General features: G+C 48.0%; 1 protein-coding gene and 1 long non-coding RNA gene across 11 annotated transcripts in view; one reads left to right on the forward strand and one right to left on the reverse strand.

Annotated features, from left to right (window-relative positions):
• The window catches only part of Mbnl2 (muscleblind like splicing regulator 2), a 146,989-nt gene that overhangs the window by 92,470 nt on the left and 33,344 nt on the right, over nt 1-21,175 (forward strand). For all 10 annotated transcript variants that reach the window (XM_060391623.1, XM_060391615.1, XM_060391613.1 and 7 more), the window contains 3 exons: nt 4,190-4,354; nt 12,398-12,598; nt 15,757-16,020. In XM_060391623.1, the coding sequence (XP_060247606.1) occupies nt 4,301-4,354; nt 12,398-12,598; nt 15,757-16,020 (519 nt within the window). In that variant the 5' untranslated portion in view covers nt 4,190-4,300. The remainder of the gene's footprint in view (nt 1-4,189; nt 4,355-12,397; nt 12,599-15,756; nt 16,021-21,175) is intronic.
• Nucleotides 12,527-15,822, reverse strand: LOC132656535 (uncharacterized). The gene is made up of 3 exons (XR_009594313.1): nt 15,691-15,822; nt 15,351-15,413; nt 12,527-12,650 (listed from the first exon to the last, which is right to left on the reverse strand). It is a non-coding gene; the product is annotated as an uncharacterized LOC132656535 (long non-coding RNA).

The following is a 21,175-nucleotide window of genomic DNA, read 5'->3' on the forward strand; positions in this document are numbered from 1 at the left end:
CTCCTGCTCACACTGGCTTTGGTTTCCAGATGAAAGCACGTGCAGATTCCCGGATGGCACGTTCCCTCCCGTGGCAGAGCCTCTTTCTCTAGTGTGCTTGTATTTTGTTCCTCCCCAACACATGCAGCAGCACACCACAAACATACACACGTGAACATAACAAATATATAACCACAGATCATGTGCACTGAACATTCAACACACATGAACACACACAGACACCCGCCCCCGACATACACATTCCCTTACGCCCGTTCCCTTACTGGGTTCCTGTGTATCTTTCAGTTCTCGGTTTAAATTCCACTTGTCAGTGAAGGAACAGTGTGTCTTGTTTGTGCTTACCTTTGACAAGCTTAGTCATAGATACGTGTTGAGTGAATCCATGACTTGGCCTGGAAACTCACAACCATCTACCATCCCTGTACCTGGCAGGCCCCCTCATAGGAAGTGAACAAAGCTCATGCCAGTGAGAGCTGCTGGCTCTGAATCAGTCCTTAGTGTGAGCCCGCTTTGCTGGCCCCAGCCTGGGCAGCAGCTGTCCCTTACTAGAAGACCCTCCAAGGATCCTGAGTGCGGTGCTCCACCTCCATCGCCCACAACTTTCCAGGCTGGGCCTCAATTCCTGCATCCCCTGAGAAATGTCTCTACCAAGAAGCAAAAGAGAAGAGCACAGAAACAAGGGAAACAGGAAACAAGCCCTAGCAGCGACAAGGAAACGTTGTACATTTTTGTCTTTATCTCTTGGCTAACCTCCGGAGACTGTGTTTGACACCTCGGTTTTGTTTCTTGGTGGTCTAGAGAGATGCTTTTGAGTCTTCATACTGACACCCCGCCTCAGTCAGCTCCGACAGCCTGCTTTGATAGTCAACAGCTTTTTGTGCCAGGATGCATGTCCTGAGAAATCTTGGGCTTTCACAAGAATTTTTCTATAAATTGTTTACTGTGTCAGGTAGCTCATTATATTTGACAGTAGGATTTCCTTTAGGATTTTGGAGTCCTTTAGGGTGTCTTCCTGAAATTCCATTTCCTAGAGCTCACAGTGCTTGAATTAGAATTCCTCAGATATCCACAGACAACATTCCTTAAAACACTGATGCCAGACAGACTGGGGTTCACGCTGTTGGTTTATACAGGGGTAGTTGCAAAAATACTCTGTAGAACTGAAGAGAACTCCAAACACGACATTTGAATAATAACAATTAATAGGTGTTTAGCATGCTTTGATGTGAGAGCTTATCCCGCAGGGGAAGCAAAGAGCTAATCAGATAGTAGTAAATCTGTGATCTTACACTTATTCTAAACAAAATACCACACACATGTTCTGCTTTCATGCACATTATACTTCTCAGAACTTTCTGTGAACCAGATAGCTCTGTGAACTTTATCCTCCTCCTAACTTATTTAGCTGCATAGCCGTGGTAAGAGGAGGCCGTAGTCATTAAAAGAAGAAAATAATCAGTCACTTCACTCCCAGTCACTTCAGTGGGAAGGGGAGGAGCTGAGCTCCGAGCCCACATGTGTGTTTCCTGAGCCCTGCTCCAGGGCACAGACCCTGCTGTCGTGGACGCTGGCCTGTCTCTCAGCCCCAGGTCTTCACACACGTGTTTAGCAGTGTACTTAGCTTTCGTTCTGCATCCTGTTGTTTCATGAAGGGTGGTGCTAAGTTTTTCTCTCTCCCTTATTTTAGCCATTGCTGACAGATAACTCAGTGGAGTGGTAGAATCAGCAGAATGAAACCTGGTTTTAAGTTCAGCACCACCCTTACAGAAAGATGACACAAAGTGCCATGGATTCTTCTGATCCCATCTACTCTCCTGTGAAGTAGGGAACCATCTCCGCTGATTCGAGGAGAAAATGAGATAACCACAGATAAATTGCCTGGCACATTGATGATCAATAATATTCTGTACTCAGAGAGTGTATAAGTGAGGGACAGTGGGAAATTGGATTAATCCTCATGAAAAGAAAGATTCCTTTATAAACCATGTTCTATCACCAGGAAAATGGTTAATATAGTTCTCCCAGGGTTCCAGTTGTAAGAATGAATAGCAGCATTAGCAAGAAAACCGTATTTTCCGGCCAGTTGAAATCTGTATGAGCAGCAGCAAAATATCGGATTAGAAGATCAGTGATCAAAACGATAATTATATCCCGAGCAGCCTGCCATCCTGATGCATTGTGGACACTCTGCTGATTTTACCCCTCTGAGAATTCTGCTTCTCCAAGCTGCCACTTTCCACCCACCCCATGGGTGGTCTGTGCAGCAGAGTCACCCATGCACGCTCTGAACAGTTTCTTGGGTGTTGTGTACCAAGTGCCATGTGTGAGGAGTTGGGACTGAGGTCAGCAGGGTGCCTTTAGTTTTATATGAAAAATGCTCTTTGTTAAAGCCCTCTGCACCTGAGGTCATGGGAGACGGCTGTGTTTCCGATCCTTCCTTCACAGGTGACGGAATTCATCTGGACACCTGACATCAGCTGACTCCCTGGCTGGCTACTGCTAAGGTGAAGGAGCAGGACCATCTGAATGCTCTCCTGGAGATTAAATTTGAACAAACCAGGAGGCTGGGGGATTGTCAAGAGAGAAAAGATAGAGCTGTAAAGCAAAAGATGACTGAAATAAATTCAAAGGAACCGTGGGACGCCGGGAAGTCACGTGACCTTGAATAGAACTAAGATTAAGGAATGAAGAAAAAAACAATAAAAAGCAGATTTGCAGAGACTCGGAGTGGGCGGGGCATGTTCTGTTAGAGTCCAGTGGCTGCTCCAGCTTCCCTGATGTCGTTGACGTTAGCATGGCCTTACGATGCAGGAAGCTGAATAGGAAACCCGAAACAAGAACTTGAGGCTAAGAGTCATGTTGTTCCTGCTGAGGATTCACAAGATACTCCCTTCCATGCCTTCCCCAAGACAGTGAGGCTCACGCTGTTGAGTTAAGCCTCAACAGCACAGACCACCAGGCCTGAGCCTAGGACTCAGGTCTGCCCATCACCAGGGCTTCAAGGGGAAATTCTCATGAGAGGAGAATCGAGAGGTGCCAGAATTGCAGCTGGAGTTAGTGAAAGCGGAGAGAGGGCTCCAGATGTTATGCAGCAGAAAAGCTGTAAACACATTCGTTCTCCAGCAATCCCAGGCTCGCCTGACGTTTTTTTATCTGATAAACAACCCTTGGTCTTTTCGCCCAGTTACAGACAGACTAATTCCTTAGGGAATGCTGATATTCCGGTTGGCTAGTAACAGTGCTTCCTCTGGAAACTGCGTAACTCACGTGTAGCGTAATTCTCATATGACTGGTGGTTTTGCTCACTTTGGAATTTTGCAATTCCATATGCAATTACTTTTCAGCCCTGCCTGGAAACACACCTGTCACCTAATGCAATGCTTTTCCTCATTTTACCGGCGTCCATGTCCAGAAGATGGCCTAGCCGTGAACACTCCTCACTGTCACTCTTGGCATCACATCAGTCTCCTGCCATGGGGAAGGGTGAGGAATGGTTGGCAGCTTTGTTTGTGTCAGACTTGAGGTGCTTACCCCCACGTATAACGAGTGGTCACCGGTGGGCATCAGTAAGCACTTCCGGAAGTCCGTCCCTGTTGCCTCAGCCGCAGCAATGCAAACGGACGTCTTTGGCCAGTCTGGAAAACACGCTTAAGACTCTTACCCTCGTCCTCACTGCACGTGTGTGGCAGCCGGCTGCTCACACGTCCACATCATTCGAGAGTGTACAAAGCAGTGTACGCAACCTCAAGGGTTCTTGGGTTAAGAGAAGCGTGCTCTTCCGATTGTCAGGCCTTCTTCCTTGCTCTAGGCGGGCGTCTCAGTGGCTATCTAGGCTTAACATAAAGACAGAGGGAAGGAAGGGACGGACAGAGTGAGGTGGAAGGGAAGGAAAAGGACCTTGATAATCATGTAACCTTTTATTTTATTCATCCTCTCTAACACACATGCATGCATACACATGCACACATGTACACACAGACACAAGCACACAGAGACATACACATACATGCACACCCATACACACATGGGTACACACACATACACACTCACTTGTGCACTTACACAGACACTTATAGACACACACACACACATACACTCTGCCCTTGCCTTGGAAGATAAGGAATGAAAGTGACAACTGTGACATTGCTGTCACTGCTGCCATCCTAACCCCAAACTGTCGGTGTTGCAGGGCCGCTGTTCCAGAGAGAACTGCAAGTATCTTCATCCTCCGACACACTTAAAAACCCAGCTGGAGATTAACGGGAGGAACAACCTGATCCAGCAGAAGACTGCCGCGGCCATGCTGGCCCAGCAGATGCAGTTCATGTTTCCGGGAAGCCCGCTTCACCCTGTGGTGAGTGTGCGGAGACGGGCTGTGTGCCGCAGGGCTGGGGCAGGCAGTGCCGCCGTGACCGAGAGTGACCTCGGCCACCGTGGTTCCAGTCGGAGCAGACAGCTCTGACGCTTCGTGGATGCTCAGCAGGACTGCATGTTTCTCTTGATTTAAGTGGAAAGATGCATGTGTGGAAATGAGTCTAGGGCTACGTGTAACCGGCGTTGGGGAAACATACACCACACCAGCTCTTCCTTATCAGCCAGCTCTGGATTTCAGGCCATTTTCATGCAGAAACTGGTCCTCATTTTCTTTAGAGTTGGGGATGGTAGCTCTGTGTTGGAGAGGCAGTGGTGCTGAGAATAAGTTGAGCAATATCGTCGAGGCTTTGTGCAGGTTAGAGGAGCCGCTTTTAAGGGTGAGGAAAGTGGACTCGCCAGTAATAAGTTGAACTTGAGCTAGGTCTTTAGCCAGGGTCCTTTATATCCCGTGCTCCTGCCAGAAGCAGACAGCAGCCATGTCAGGGTGGGTGTCACAGGCAGCAGCACACCAGGAAATGGCCGAGCCACTTGGGCTCCTGGGTCTTCCAAGCCTGCAAAGGGTGTGGTGGCTGCTGCAACAAGAGCCACAGATTCCAGGCCCCAGGGAGCCGAGTATGAATATGAATTGTGTAATGCTTTTCTTCTGATGTCAGTATGTGAGACTGCCTCCTTAAAGGTCTAGAAACTGCTTCAGAGCTGAGGGCCGCCGGGAGAAAGGAGTGCCTTTGACATCAGTGGGTTTCACTTGCAGTGTGAATTATTTGTCAAAAACAAGTCAATTTTTTAAAGAGCCAACATGAGTGAATTTTCACAAAAGAGCGTTCTAGAAAAATCAGTCTATATTGTAATAAAAGTCTGTATGAGTGAGCACAGCTAAATTAAAAGGGGTAGCTACCAGCGAGGACCGTTTTCTCTGTTGTGTGACTATGAGAGGCTGGGGAGGGGAGGATGGGCAGGAGTCGTGGAGAGACTCCAGCCAGCTTTTAGCAGTTCTGCTAGCTGCCAGGCAGAAACTGACTCTGAGATTCAGCTTTGTCCAGAGTGGAGAAAAAAAAATATTCCAAGGTAAGACAGATGTAGCCTTTTGAGATAAATAGTTGTGTGAATGGGGCTGGGTAGGAGTCAGACAGAGACGGGAGGATATTATACCAGAAGAGTTTGCCGGAAGGAAAGAGGCATCACATACGTCATCACACAGGGCCAGAAAGAGCTGTCCCAGATGCAGATGGTACAAAAGAGTTCAGCCGGACACTAGCCATTGCGCCGCTCTATTTAAAACTGCACACCTGCATAATTTATGACTCATATTTGATGTGCACTTATAAATTATTTTATTAAATTACCTAAAAGTTAAAAATAATGTACTTATACATATTAAATAATGTTTGTGGCAGTAAATTTAATATGAGCCAAGTCGATATAACAACAGTATTACACATCTCCATCATTCAAACTATACACTTCCTGCTTATTTAGAATTAATAAGAATTGACCCTAGTACTTGGTCACATCCATTTTAATATGAAAAATCTCTTCATGTCATTGAGTATTAGTGGGATGGGATTGTTTTTGAGAGTGACATTTATGTATTTGCCTCAAATATTAATTAGGAGTTGATGTCAGTCGTCCCTCGGCTATGATCAAGGAGTGACCCTGTGAAACGTTCCAGTGCCGGGTCTTAAATCTTGAGATGTTTTAAATGGCAGAAAGTGCTGAGTCTAACATTCAGCTGCTCTACCAAGAACCTTCTTCAGAATTTTAGAAATGAACTTGTGTCCTGGTTAGTTAGAAGAATGATCCTCAGAGTTCTTGCTTCCTGTGTGTGTCACCACACATAGAGAGCACACAAGTGCGTACCCTCACACAAGCAGGGTCTTTGCAATTGTGACTGCAAATTGTAAACTAGAGTTTACAGACGGTGAGAGTCTCCCAGAGCCGTGCAGCCCACGCGTGTCCTGAGAAGAGGCTGGCAAAGGGGCAAAAGGGTCAAGGCGGGTTAGCGTGGAAAGGCCACCTGTCCACACAGCAGGCTTGCTGCAACCACAAGCCAAGAAAAGCCAGCAGCCACCAGGACAGAGAAGAGGCAGGAGTGGATTCTCCAGAGAGAGAGCCCTGTCAGTACCCTGCTTGCAGCCCAGCGTAACTGATATCGGACGTCCGGCCCTCTGCACTGTGACAGCATAAGTGATTGCGGCTCTGCGGTGCAGCAGCTACAGTCAGCTCAGCAACAAATAAACTGACGATCACAGAAGCAAAAACTACTCCATTTGGCCTCCTGCCAGCCTCAACTTCTTTAAAGTGATAAGGATAATTTTTCCTTTCTTTCTTCTATCCATTCCTGAATTTATTCCACCAAAGTTTCTCCACAATATTTTCTCTGTTTGCCAGACAGTGGTCACTCTTGTCTTCCTTGTTAATCCACTATGCTGAGGACCGTCCGCTTCTGGGTGGCCTGATTTGAAGTTGTCTTGTGCAAGGTTCTCTAGAGGAGGGGAGCAAGAACAGCCCATCAGACCAGCTTCCGCTCAGGGTGGTACTCCAGCAGCGACCCGGAAGATCTCTGGAGAACTGCAGGTGCTAACCTCGTGAGGAAAGGCGGGAGATGCTGGAGATGGAGAATTACGGCAGCGGCAGCACACGTCCCCGGAGAGGAGGGGCTGAGGCAGCACACTGCCCAGTTTTTGCTCCAGAACACTTGCTGGGAGGTGTCACCCAGCCCGAGGGTGCCCCCACCCTGGCCCTGTCACAGTCCTCCGGGGAAACGACCCACAGACACAAGGGGTGTTTCATTTGTCGGTGACATCTCTTAGTGAAACTGACAGCTGAGGCCAGCCACCGTAGAGAAATTTGGAGCCCTAAGGATGGGATTAGTATCCAGAGGAAAAGAGGCTTGCTGTAAACAGCCATCTTCCGGCTAACAAGTAGCCAGCTAGAGGCTCAGTGGCTAAGGACTTGCCGCCATGATGGACCTGATTTTGATTCTCGGGATCCACATGGTGGAAGGAGAGAGCTAACACACAGGCTATCTTCTAAGCTCCATACGTGTACACACAGAGATGCGGGTGGGAGTGGGATCACGACAGACAGACAGACAGACACAGTTACATATATTACAAATGTAATAAAAGCCAGGTGACCCCTCACTAAGCATTTAGTCTGCTGGTGTCTTCCCAGCAGACTCCCTCACGGCATTTCCCTGTGTTAAATAAGTTTCAGGGATGTAAACGCTACCCCGATTCTGGTGTGGACCAAAGTCATGAGTATCAGCATGTGGGGCCTCCTGTGAGCTCTCCGGGCACGGAAGCAGCGTCTCTTCTTGGGGAACAGCCCTGTGACCCTCATCTCTTTCTCTTTTGCCTAACTCATGCTTCTCAACTCTATGTTGACGGTTCCAGAATGAATACTTCCTTCCATTTACTCTTTTTGGTAACCCAATCCATACCAAAAGCCGATTTTTTTTTTTCAGTTTAAGAACCCCAATGTGCGTTCACATCCCCAGGCTCTAAACATCTCTGCAGGCACATAGACTGTCTTTGTCTAAACTCGCCTTAAATTTTCTTGCAAGAACGTGATCAAGACCGAGGTCTTGATCCCGCTGCATCTCCAGTTCATTAAGTGGAACCACCAACCAGCAGCCTCCAGCAAAGCCTGGCCTCGTGTTTCCCAGAGCTTGGGGGTCCTCTCGGGCCCTGTCCTACCTGCCCTCAACACTGTGGGACTCTGCTTCCCATCTCCCTGATCCGAGCCACCGCTAGCCTGGCTTTCAGCACGTTCCATAAGCTCTGTCCTTCTAAAGTCCCGGTTTCTGCTCTTGCTGGCCTCCAGGGTCTCCTGTGTAAACAGGGGGTGGGGGGTTATAACCCCCTTAATTTTATTTTTAGCTTAGAATTCAAGCATTTCATCTTGACTGAGTCCCCCTTTTCCACCCTTTACTCCCACTCCTCTTTCTGCCCCCCACACTTTTTCTTATTGTTCTTTTGCTCACCCTCCCTCCCCCAAGAATGTAAGGGCTCTAAATGTTCCCCATGTCACTGGGGACAGTAGATTAAAATTTTAATCTTGACTGTGGCCCATGAAGTCCTGTGAATTCTACTCTCCATCCCGCTCTGATTGCCTGGGAGCTATGGGTGTAGTGTGCTAGGAAAACAGAGAGAAAGGCCGGAGTGTAGAGGAGAGACTATAAGACCAGCCCTTCGGAAGAGATTTTCTTCTGGATGGCTTTCTGTGGCTCTTGCCCTCAGGCCTCGTCAGCTGCATATCAGCATACAGAGCTGACAGCCACCAAATGGCTAGTGTCTTAGAACCCCTGGTAGCAGTGCCTTGCAGAAACTACAACCTTGTCATGAAGGCTGGGGCTGGCATGCTCCTGAGTGTGGAGGCCTTCACAGTGACTGCGTCACTCATGTCTCAGCTGCTGTGGAGAACTGAGCAGAGATGCCATGATCCGGGGCCGACGTGCGCTTTGTCTCAGGAGTTTCATTTTAGTCCAGGATCGAAGAGCCACTCTAAGAACAGGCACAGCTAGTCAGGGCAGATTCACACACCCTATCCACAGAAGGTTCAAGCCCCTGGAGGGACACACACTGTTCTCTCTCTCTCTCTCTCTCTCTATGCTCCAAAGACATGTGGATGTGGTGTATTGACCCCCCTCCTCTGTTCTAAGACATGACTGACACGATCCGTGGAATCACCAGGGCAGCCATCAGCCCACGCTGGGAGCCATGGCTTTTGCTCACACTCCGCAGCCCTGACTGACTCATCCTGTCAGGATCTGCCCTTTGACCGCAAAGCTGTCACTGCCCCAGCTATGCATGCTTCTTGTGGGTTAGTTTGGGAAGACTAAAGAAGACAGCATGTGCCAGTGCTTTGAGCGTATTATCATCTGTCGTAGTATACATCTTAGCAAATGACCACAAGTGCACTTTTTCACTCATCAGCGTCAGTGAAAAACACTCAGTGTACAAAAAGGAAACTGTCTTATGTCTGATTGAATCCGTCTTGATAAGGCCTATGAACTTGTGAGTTTCCTATGACAAAAGGTATCTTTCCAACACACATTTTTAAAAATGGAGACAAGGTATTTGCCATAGTTAAATTTCACTTTTTCCGTATGTTGAGTGTATTGCTCTTCTGATTTTATTCATGCTAGAGAAACAGTAGATAATTTGAGGCAAAGACTGTAATGATATGAATATTTATGCTACTGATGAGAACAGTTTGAACAATGGAAAATAGAAGAGAAGCCATTTGTTTAGCTGATCCTTTCAGTGATTTTACTTGTCCATTGCAGATGAGAAAACTTAAAACCCAAAGAAGGTAATTTCCTCTTCAGGAAACAAAAATAAGTGGAAAAGGACTGGGCTTGACATACTTCTCAACATCTGATGCCCATAATTTTGTATTCTAGATGGCACCGTCTTAGCGAAACGCCATCTCCACAGTCCATAACACGCACTGAATATAGTTCAGAACCTTACACTGGATTAACAGCCAACATAGTTCTGAAGGCACAACTTGACATTTTGTTGAATGTGTTGGTATCAAAAGGGACTTTGTGTGGAAAATACATCTTGAAGGTCTAGGGTCGCCAAGGGTCAGTGTGCAGTTAACACCGTGTTCATCTGTGGGAGAAGAGATTGGGATTCCACGTGCATTTACAGGGGGCGGGGCTAGAGAGATGGTTCAGCAGTTGAGAGAGCGGGCTGCCTTTCCAGAGGACTGGGCTTGGCAGCTTACAGCTGTGGGAACTGGAGCTCCAGGGGGATGTGATTCCCACTCTAGCCTCTTGGGCACCTTCACACACACACACACACACAGACACACAGAGGCACATGCACAAATGTGTGTAAATAAATAAATAAATGCAAAATTAAGACATCTTTACATCCTTAAAAATCAAATTGGAGATGTACAGGGGAGGTCTCTTCTAAATGCTTGCTTTGTTAATTTCTCTATGAATAGAATCATGTGATACAAATACAATATCTATTTTCATTCCTCATTTATGCGAGTGGTCCCCAAATTTGGCCACACATTCCTCACATAGTAAGTTTTTTAAATGAGAATCTGAAGGTCCCTGCCAAGACTTATTTATTGCACCAGCCTTTACCATTTTAAAAATCCACAATCATCCTCCCCCGAGGCAGTTCAGATACAACAGGTCCATTGAATCACTAATGTGTGTGGCCTTTCAAGGTTGATATTTTTAATCCTAGCATAACGTAGTCCTTATACTATTAAGTTACTTGATTTTTTTTCAATATTACTGAATTACCAAAGCGACAGTTACTAAAAAGCCACACCGTTCTTTAATTATGACTCCAGTGGGTAGCACATGACATCCATGGAAAATTCTGAAGAAAGTCAGGGAAGAAAACATATTAAACCGCTATCCCTCTTCAGTGTGCTGAGCGCATGTTGCAATTTCTCCCAAAGCAAACATTATTTCTGAACCATAAAGATGTAAGAGCTCCTTGTGGGAGAACTACCCAGCATTCCTCCAGACCATTAGAATCGCCGCCTTCAGCTCTCAGCCACTTCTGTGAAGGCTTTGCAGCCTCTGAAATCTTTGCACAAACTGTCAATGACTTGCTGTTTCCCAACATGGTCATTCACAAGAGACATTGCTCTGTTGTCCTAAAGGAAAACACGGTTTACTAACGCAGACTGTTCGTTTCCCTGTGTGTCAAACAACTCGAGCCTAAACAGACAACAAGAACGTTACCTGCGCTGTAACATAGAGAGATATTGTGACACGTGGCAACAAGGCCCAGTGCTAGAAAGCCACACCGGGATGTGACTGGAAATATTTGAAAACAAATGGGCTCCAGAATTGTCTGTAAGTCTGGGCATATAGCTCAATGGAAGAGCACTTGCCTGTCACATATGTGACCTTAGGTTCGAGCCCCAACACTTCAAAAAAAAATCCATTCCTGAAAACCAGCAAACAAATAAAGAGCCGTTAGTCCAGTTCAGAGTACAGTTTATTCTTAGAAAAGTCTTTGGAGCCCATGTGAATGGTTCTTCAGAGGAAAAAGTGGTGGCTCCATAATCTCGGCACTCAGAGGAAGACTGCCGAGCTCGGGGCAAGCCTGAGTTACATGATTAGTCACCCACATTGGGCTGTATGTTGAGACTTTAAAATAAATACATGTAAAATGAGGTTTGTCGTCGAAGTGCGCATCACATCTTTTCTGAAAGAGTATGATTTGGATACTTATTAGATGGAACTCTTAAAAGTAATTGTGCTATCGACCAACGGCATGATTCCTCTTAGCCAGGACTCTAGGAGGGAAAACGCATTTGGCAAGAGCTGAATATGCTTGTCGTTGCTCTTCTGACTGTGTGACCAGGAAATAAAGCTAAATGTTAGCATCATATGAGAACAGATGAGTTGAAAATTGCAAGCTCTCCCATCCACCTTTCAGGAATGAAAAGGTGCGCTGATATAGAGTAGGCCAGAGTGACATAGTAGGTGCACATGAAAACTGCCTATGAATTGGGGCTTTACATACTAGTGATGGAAGACTGAAATGTGTCTGCACCAAGTGGATCCCTGCCAGTCTCCACTCTGAAAATGGGTGAAATAGGCCATTTTGAACATCAGACTCTGATTCAAAGGCTGTTTTACTCATGTGCCTTGTGGAGACCTATAGGAAAAGGCATGGATGACCAGTCCATATGCTGTGGGCTGCTGCCTTTGGGTTAGAGCACTCAATAGTGTGAAATGGTAGGTGATTTGGGTGGAAATTGGTATCTTCAGTTGTTGAGAAGCTTTTCACAGGAAGAATCTGCTTAGCCTGTTCCTTGATGCTGGGTTTCTCCAGTCTCTTCATTTTGCTTCTATGGTTTGGGCAAAGAAAAGAAAAGAGGGAGTATTTGAAATTCAGAGTTGAATTGTATAACTGGTACAAAGGATATTCTAGGCAATGGGTGAATTTGTGATTGTGTGACCTTTTGCTCAAATGGCACCTGTTGGTAACTTTGGCACTGAGACGTCTTTCTGTGTTCTTTCCCCCGACAGCCCACTTTTCCTGTAGGTCCCACCATAGGGACAAATGCGGCTATTAGCTTTGCTCCTTACCTAGCGCCCGTCACCCCGGGAGTCGGGTTGGTGCCGACGGAGGTCCTGCCCACCACACCGGTCATTGTTCCTGGAAGTCCACCCGTCACTGTCCCGGGCTCAACTGCAACTCAGAAACTTCTCAGGACTGATAAACTGGAGGTACCGCAGTCATGTTTGTGTTTGGAGACGCAGTGGTAGAAGCAGCGTGTGTCTGTGAGAGCGGATGAATGCCTGTGAAATAACGTCACCCCACAGAAAACCCACATACCCCTGCGTGCACACACTGCTGCAGACCTGCGCAGTCACAATTCTGTGCTGTGAAATCAGTGCCAAGAATACAGGAAATTAGCCAAAGTCAAAATAATTATACTGCAAGCAAGAGTCAGCTGCTTGGGTTCTATGCATAAGAAGAAAATATTAAGCTAGACATGGTAGCCTGTGTCTGTGCCCCAGCACGAGGGCGGTGGAGCAAGAAGAGTGCCACAATTGAAGGCCAGGCTGGGCTACAGGGAAGGTGGTCAGTGTGGGCTAACTAAAAATACCAACCAACAGAATATGGCAGTCATCAGGAGCCCTGGAGTGGGCTCTCGGTCTAACCCTGCTGTGCTCTCCTTCTGTGCTCTCCATCTTGCACAGCAGCTGTAGTCCTTACTGGACTCCAGAAAGTTGTGGAAATGGTCAGAAACCTAACAGTCAGGGAAGCAGGAGCCCTCAGGGACAAGTGTGGCAGAATAGGACTTCAGCTCCCTTCAAGCGCGTAGCTCACACATGGAGGCCGTGGTGTGCTCCACATTACTGGTCTTGGCAGTTTTATTAGTTAGGTGGAAAAACTGTAGGCTGAGTTAACTTGGATGCTGATGTATTGTCTTTAGCAAAAATCCAAATGTTCTATAAAATTCAAAGGGATTAATTGTGTGCACACACTTCTACATTTGCATCAAGGAAACCCTCCTGGACTTTGGTAAAGAAAGGTTTTTCTTTAATCAGAGCCAAGGATTTTCCTACTAGTTGTGCCTCACGATCCCTCTGATCGTCGACAGAGCGTGTAAAGATTCTCAGGATCAGTAATTGCATTATTGATTAGAATTGTTAGGTAATCGATGTGTGCTTAGAATACAGGCCTACTAAGGGATACCCTTCCAGTGTGCATTCACTTAAAAAGTAGCCAAGTAAATCTTGAGGGCAAGAAATGTTTACTGCCTAGTCCCTGGCGAATGTTTTAGAATTCAGAATGTCAAACTACAAATATTTTCAAAAATACGTTTTTTGTCACTCAGCTTCTATCTAAAGGATATGGTTCTCTAGATGAAGATAATATAAACTCTAGCTACCACTGCTTGGGAAACTTTAGGCTAGCCTGTGTGGCTGGTGAGCCTGTTGCTACTGAGATCTGTTCTGAAAATGGAGGTGTTTGGGGCTCCACCTGCTGGGGCAGAGCGAGCTTCAGTGCTCAAAGTACAACAGAGAAGACAGAGAGAGAGAATAGTTGGGAGCAAAAGGTCCTTCCCAACAGGATTGGTAGACAAGGTGCCTGCTCTGCACAGACGGCCTTAACAGGTCAGTGTTGGGTCCACTGCATACCAGAAATGGCGTCAGCTGTACCCTGCACACCTGAGTCAACTCCAGCTCCACTGTGAGGTGCCAATAGCTCAGGTCAGAAGCTGGATCAACCCATTGTGCTGACCCCATCACTAGGGAGGTAAGGGCTTGGGGATTGGCGTTCAAGCCAGCCTCTGCTACATGGTGATTTGAAGCCAGCCTAGGCTACATGAGAATCTGTTGAAAAGCGAAATAAGCTGAAGCAGAATCTAGGTGTCTGTTTGATTAGATTTTAGTTCAGACGTGTTTGTCCTGACAGTAGAGCTTTGGCTCTTACCCAAGCAGAACGAAACCCTGAACCACTGTGAGGTTCGGCCCACTCACCTGCCAGCCTGGCCTGGCCCCCGTCAGTGAGATGCTGTCCCAGAAAGGACTGACTCTCACAAACTCTCAAAAACAAACTCTTTTCTCTGTCCCTTCCACAGCTCACTGTGACCAGGTGGTAAACCTCTGTTCACATTTACCGGCTGTGAGAACAGAGCTTGTGAGAAGCAACGTCACGAGTCGCGTTTTCCTGCTGATTTTTATAAGCAGGGAAGGATCACAGAAAGAATGTGCCTGGGCTTTTCTTGTTTGTACCTCAAGAATGAAGGATATATAGTAAAATCTTGGCTCACCATCATTTTCAGAGGATAATTTAAAATGAAAGTTGTGTCATCTCAAGTGTTATGTAGTCCCTGAGGTAGGTAGTTTTGAGGGTGATAGCTTTGTAGAATAAGGGTGGAAAAAGGACAGGCAGGGGTCCTCACACTGAGCCTCACCCCTCCCCCGTCCTCAGATTGGTGAGCAGGGGCCATCTCTCCGGCACTGTGTGTACACTGGCAGTGCGGTGCACAGGCAGACCATCCTTTGTACCAGGGACCGAGAGTACCGCAGGGTTCCTCTCATCTGTGTGAGCGTGTGTGCGTGTGTGTGTGTGTGTGTGTGTGTGTGTGTGTGTGTGTGTGTTACATAACCAGTGCACACTCACTGTAGAGTGATTGAAGAGAACCTGAGGGGAAGAAAAGGGAAAAGAGGGGAGAGGAGGGAAGGGAGGGGAAGGTGAAAAGAAAAGAGAAGAAAAAGATAAATGAAAAGAGAAAAGACAGTGTGTGTGAATTACATAACTGTCCACAAAAGCATTGTGAGGAGGAGGGAGGAATGACTGCAGATAGATGGTAGGTAGATGATAGCTAGACAGACAGACAGACAGGTGGTACATACGTACATGGAGAGGTGGCACACAAATAGAAGGGTCGTGCAAAGGCACATGTAGTTGATGAAAATAAGTATGGTGTGTTTTGTAGGCACAGCAGTGGCTGTGTTCAGCTACCTTTTCTTCCTTGTTTTAGGTGAAGAACAGAGTTCAGATTAACTCCTCCATTTCAGTATTCACCTAGAAAAAGGGGCAAAGCAAAACCCAAGTTAATTTCTTAGCAGTCCCAGTAATTTGGGTCCTAGATCGGAACAGTTTTACTCCCTGGGAACCTAAAAGCCCATGAGGGGAAGTGGAAATGTCCTCCCTCCTCCTCCAGTCCCTCCTCCTCCTCTCCTTCCTCCTCCTCTTCCTCCTCCTCCTCTCCTACCTCCTCTCCGTCCTGCTCCTATCCTCCCACCCCCTCCCCTGCTCTCCGTCCTCCCTCCCCCTCCTCCCCTGCTCCTGGTCCTCTCACCGTCTCCCCCTCCGCTCTGGCCACCAGGCTTCCCTCTGCAGCGCTGTGCTCTCTCCCGTGTCTCAGGTATGCAGGGAGTTCCAGCGCGGAAACTGTGCCCGGGGAGAGACGGACTGCCGCTTTGCACACCCGGCAGACAGCACCATGATCGACACAAACGACAACAGCGTAACCGTTTGTATGGATTACATAAAGGGGCGTTGCATGAGGGAGAAATGCAAATATTTTCACCCTCCTGCACACTTGCAGGCCAAAATCAAAGCTGCGCAGCACCAAGCCAACCAGGCCGCGGTGGCCGCCCAGGCAGCCGCGGCCGCGGCCACAGTCATGGTAAGTGCGCCGCCACCCCGCACTGCGCCTCCCAGGCCGCGGTGGTGCTTGCGGGTGGGGCGGGTATGTGCCTCGGACAGCTGGGACCCAAGGCTGCCATTCCCGCTGCTCCGCTGCCTCAATTCTGTTCTCATCCCTCCCCTTTGCGTTTTTGTTCTGTTTCCCCTTCCTTCCCTTCCTCACAATAGCCAAATCCCCAAGGTGCAGGGACCTGGGCTGGGAGCCCAAGGAAGCAGGACCCCAGCTGGGAGCTCTGGCCCCTCGGTTAGCTGGCCCAGGGCCTGGCAGGGACCCAGAGGGCAGGCCAGAAACTCAGGCAAGCAGGGGATGCTGCCCGCTGTGGACGTCAGCCCAGCGGGGTGGGGGACCACAGCCCTCAGAGATGGCCGTGAATCAGTGACCCTGTCACACCCAGGCTTCTCCTCCTGTTTCCCATTGGCTGCGGTGCTTGCCAACAGCCCAGGGAGATTTCAAGCCTAGCAGCAACTCATGAGAGCAAGAAAAAATAGCACTGGCCTAGCTGGTGCCGAAACGAAGAAACTAACAGACCTATAACCCAGGCTAGCCCTTTGAGTCTCCTCACTGTGCTTCAGGAACCGATGCTGCTATAGCTCCTGAATCTCAGTCTCCAGTGGCCACAGGAAGCAGTATCATTTTGACCCCCCGGGAGCCTGTGAGCACTCCAGAATCTTGAGTGTCAGGATCAGAAGTTTAATTAAAAAAAAAAAAAAATCCGAGTTAGGGCCTGGACTCCATGACAGCTCGGTGAAGAGGGTGCACAGTCTTTGGCCCCCAGCACTGACAGCAATTGGCTCCCTCCAACTCCAGGGGTGCCCGACCCTGGTAAACAGACACACAGGCGCACACACATGCTACAAATGTTCCCAGGTATTTTGAATGTAAGCTGACACTGGAACACCACACGCCCAGACCGGCTCCTGAGTTAGGCTGTATTTAGGCATCAACTCAATAGTTTGGAGAGGATCTGACATTGAAGTCTAACCCCGGAGCAGCTTCTTGGAGCACTTGGTTTGGGCAGGGACCAGGCCCAGGCCCGCTGAAGCCTCCAGGGGACTGAGCTGCAGTGCACACCCACAGCTAAGAAGCGTGGTGCTAGGCTGCAGGTGGTTCTACTGAATTTACTCTAACGCGAGGCCTCTGGCTCGTCGGAAGTTTAGCGCACAGTGGGCGCATCCGTTCATAGGACACATCCGTTCATAGGACACATTTAGAACATTTAGAAGCCCGCCAGCTGCCTGCTGCCTAGCGGACGGGAGGATGGTTGCTTTGCCCTCAAGGAGCTTGGCCTGTGTGAGTGTGAGCAGTGGTCCTTCTCCGCAGGGTGGAGTGCTTGGGGGCTCATGGATGTGGGGAGGGCACAGAGGCCAGTCCTCCCAAGAAAGACACACAGCACTTCAGAGATGAAAGCGACAGCCTAAAGGCCCAGCCGGAGAGATGTCTCTGAAAAGGACCCACACAGTTCACAGTGATCTGTAACTACGCCCTCTCCTGGTCTCCACGGGCACTGCATGCAAGGGGTGCACATACAAACATACACACAAAATAAAAACAGATGCTTAGAAATGTATTCTGGCCTAGCAGACACGGTCTCACCCTCCTGAGCAACCCAAATGCCTCCTCACCACCCTGCATTCTTTACCTGAGTGCTCATGAAGGTTCAGAACTGTCCCGAGAGGTAGGATGTCAGCAGAAGAGCCTGAGCTTGCCTGCTGTAATCTTTTACTTACATAGGCCTTGGTAGTCTGGGCTCCAAGCATCTTTCGAAGTGCCTCTTTCCTCTGCCTGGCTGCTTCTGTTCTCTCAGACTGTCTAGTGTCCTGTGTCCTTTCCTTTCTGTGTCTTCAGACAGCGTGCTGAGTCACTGCATTCCTGTACGTGTGGGGTCAAATGTATCCACGTGAGAGGAAAGTGCTCCCATTATGGGTTTTGGTGAGAGCAAGAACTCTAAGGCTCATTCTTGGGAACTAGGGGAAAGATGGAAAGATCAAAATGTATAGTAATTCAATGTGTATGAAAGTGAATTACTCTTAAAGGAAATGTGTCCTTTACATGGCTGTCCGTGCAGAGGACCCTGTTTCCATCTACGTCATGAATGTCTTAACTCACTCTTACTCTTTCTCCTGACATTTTTCTCTATAATCCCCCTTCCAGACCAGCCCCAACTGACTGCTCTTGGTGTTGATTCATCACGTAACTCATTTTATGAGCCACACAGGGACTCAGGGCTCTCCCTGGCTAGTCAGGACCCCGCCTGCAGCTGAGACAATGCACAGCTGAAGTGACTTAGGTGACCCCGTTGGACTTTTCTGTATCAGGTGGCACCTCTGTGGAAGAGAGAAGAAAGACAAGGCTGGGGAATGCAGAAGGCAGCTGGCAGGCTGGCCTCTCCTTTCTCCCTCTGTCCTCCTTAGCCTGTCATTTCTACTCTCTGAAGCCAGCTTCTTCTCTTGACCCTGCCAATGGCTTGAGACATCTGTAGGGACACATTCTTACCTCTGAGGAGAGAGAAAACAATCTTTAACTAAGGGGAGAAAACCCATTGTCATTTGTCACCCCCGGGGCTATCTCTGATTATCCTGGCCATCTTTCAGCAAGGGACATGATAATCTCTGGGGAGGAATCCGGGGCATTCGTTCCTCTAAATCAAATTCCTGTGAAGATTAAGAATTGAGATAGTCACAGTGACTGCCATGCCCTGGCCTGATTTTGTCAAGCTCTGGTTCTCTCTGCCAGTATCCTAGAAGTGAAAGTTCTCATACACACAGTCAGTACCAGATTCAGTCCTGAAGGGAGTGTCCCTAGTCAACGTCAGCGGCAGGTGACCCGTGCTAGTGGGGACATGGGCAGAAATTCCCATAGACCCAAACAGGTCATCCCCCAGACTCCCAGTGTGAAGCCGCAGCTGAGCTGTGCCACGGGCTCTTTCCCTTCTCACATACATGCCTCAGAATGCACAGAGGTTACTGCAGTAGACCTGGGAGAGTCGGTTACCATAGTTTCTTAGGTTGTCACACGGTGCCCAAATTTGGAGTGCTGAGAAGTCACAGGATCTCAGAGTGTCTTCTGAGGCATCCCTGAGCTGTGGCTTCAGAACAATGCCAGCGTCTTTCTGAAAGTGACAGGAAGATTACTGAATCTGTCATGTCTTTCTAGTTGATGTGAGAGCCTCATCTAAGACCAGCCTAGGTACAGTTTGACGATCCTTACAGGCAGGATTATCCGGAACACCGCAGAAAGACTATTATTCTATTTCCTTATTTAGAAGGACAAATGGGTGGCCTGGTTGCAGAAGACCGTTAGCATTCCATTCACCTGGCTTCCTCGGCTGGAAAACGGCACACTTGCATGGTGTAATTTCTTATTGTTGCCCAGGGACTTTTCCTCTGCTTTTAAATAATCAGACATTAAGAATTTAAAGCTCTGACTCTTGAAAAGAAGAGGCCTTTATCTCCACCTGAGCCTTATTCCTTCATAACGCCTCATGAAATGTAAGCATCGCTCTCGCCAGAAGTTTCCAAATGGGAGAATAAGCTAGATGGGGGTGCCCGTTGGTAGTTTCAACACAAAGGGTGTTTGTTCTTCGTTCACATAAACCAAAATGGGGTGGCTGTGGAAGGGACTGGTGTGTGAAAGGAAGCAGGACAGGCTTAGTTACTCCAGAAAACGCCACAGGAACTCAGAGCACCTCACTTGTAGCCTGCCTCCTCTATGGAAGCAGTGAAGCCGCATTTCCGGTTGTTTCTGCCGGGGTCTCTTGAGCCCTGGGTTTTGCCCTCAACTGTAATGCTGGCCTGGATTATTGTTCTTTCTCACCTCGACCTGCAGTGCAATGGTTCATGGACTCTGAAAGAGAAATCTCAGCTTCACTTGTGTCTTGTTGCATGTCCATCATTCAGGCCTGGGCTGTCAAGGACAGTAATACCAGCAAGGGCAAGAGCAGCAAGAATAGAGCCCATGTGTGTGGCATGCAGGAGACTTAAGTACCTGGTGCCGAACAGGCTCCTCACGCATCCTGGCCTCCTCCATCCCTTAGGTCAGGCCTAAGCCTGAAGGTCAGTCGATCAGTGCAAATAAACATGCCAGCAGTCAGTGTCAGCTGGAGCAGCACATGTGTGCCACAAAGCCTGTGGTGACATGATTAGTCATCCACACAGACTGTAAAAAGTACTCTAAGTGTGTGCTGTACATTACAGTGCACATAAAGCCTGATATGTGTGAAAACCTTCAACTTCAAAACCTCAATGTAGCTTAGAAGATAACTGAATCTAAGAAAAGAAATATACGCTGCAGTGGGAAAAGAAGAAGTGTCGCTCTCCTCACCTGATAGTAACTCCTAAGTTATGGTGAAATTAAGTCTTGACATCCTAAAAAATGACCACTAAACTTCCATATGACCGCTGTAAAAAATGTTTCACCGTATTCTGCTTGGAGAGCCCACTAAAGGGTTAAGGCAACGTTGTGTTCTTGCGTGCCTACCCACCAGGAAATTCATCTCCTAAACCCCAAGGCCTGGGAAAGTGGGGATGCTGAGGCTGAAGGTTACAGCAGAATGATTTTGGACTCTGCCTGCTGGTGAGCATTTCCAGCGTGATCTGGCATAGCAGCCTTGTAGCCCTGGCTAGTGACTCAAGATTAGTCGGGGCTCAAAAACTACAAGAAGAAGGCCCAATGAGGCCAAGTCTGAGTGCCATCCTAGGACCCAGGTAGTGGAGGGCAGCCGTCTTCCACAGGACATCCTCTGACCTCCTCACGTGTGCAGCCTTGCGTAAGCGTACAGGTGCACACACATAAACAAATACGTGAAAGAAGAGACCCTGCATTAGTTAACACTGTGAAACTGTCCAGGGATGAAGGATTTTAGCCAAAATGGAGGCATGGGAGTTTCGTGGCATTGAATTTACATTTCATAATATCCAGGAGTTGTTAGCTAGGCGTTTTGGCCCATGCTTGTAATCCTAGCATTCTGGAGGCTGAGGCAGGAGAATTGCTGTGAGTTCAAGGCCAGTCTGGACTACAAAGTGAGACTGTGTCCCTCCCAAAAACAGAACAAAAGGGATTATCTAGGAGCTTGGGCTGTTTTATTGTCAATATTCAGTTTTATTTTGAGAAAAAAAAATCAATTTTCTATTATTTA

This window comes from Meriones unguiculatus, chromosome 9 (assembly GCF_030254825.1).
Source record: "Meriones unguiculatus strain TT.TT164.6M chromosome 9, Bangor_MerUng_6.1, whole genome shotgun sequence".
In the NCBI taxonomy this organism is placed as follows: Eukaryota; Metazoa; Chordata; class Mammalia; order Rodentia; family Muridae; genus Meriones; species Meriones unguiculatus.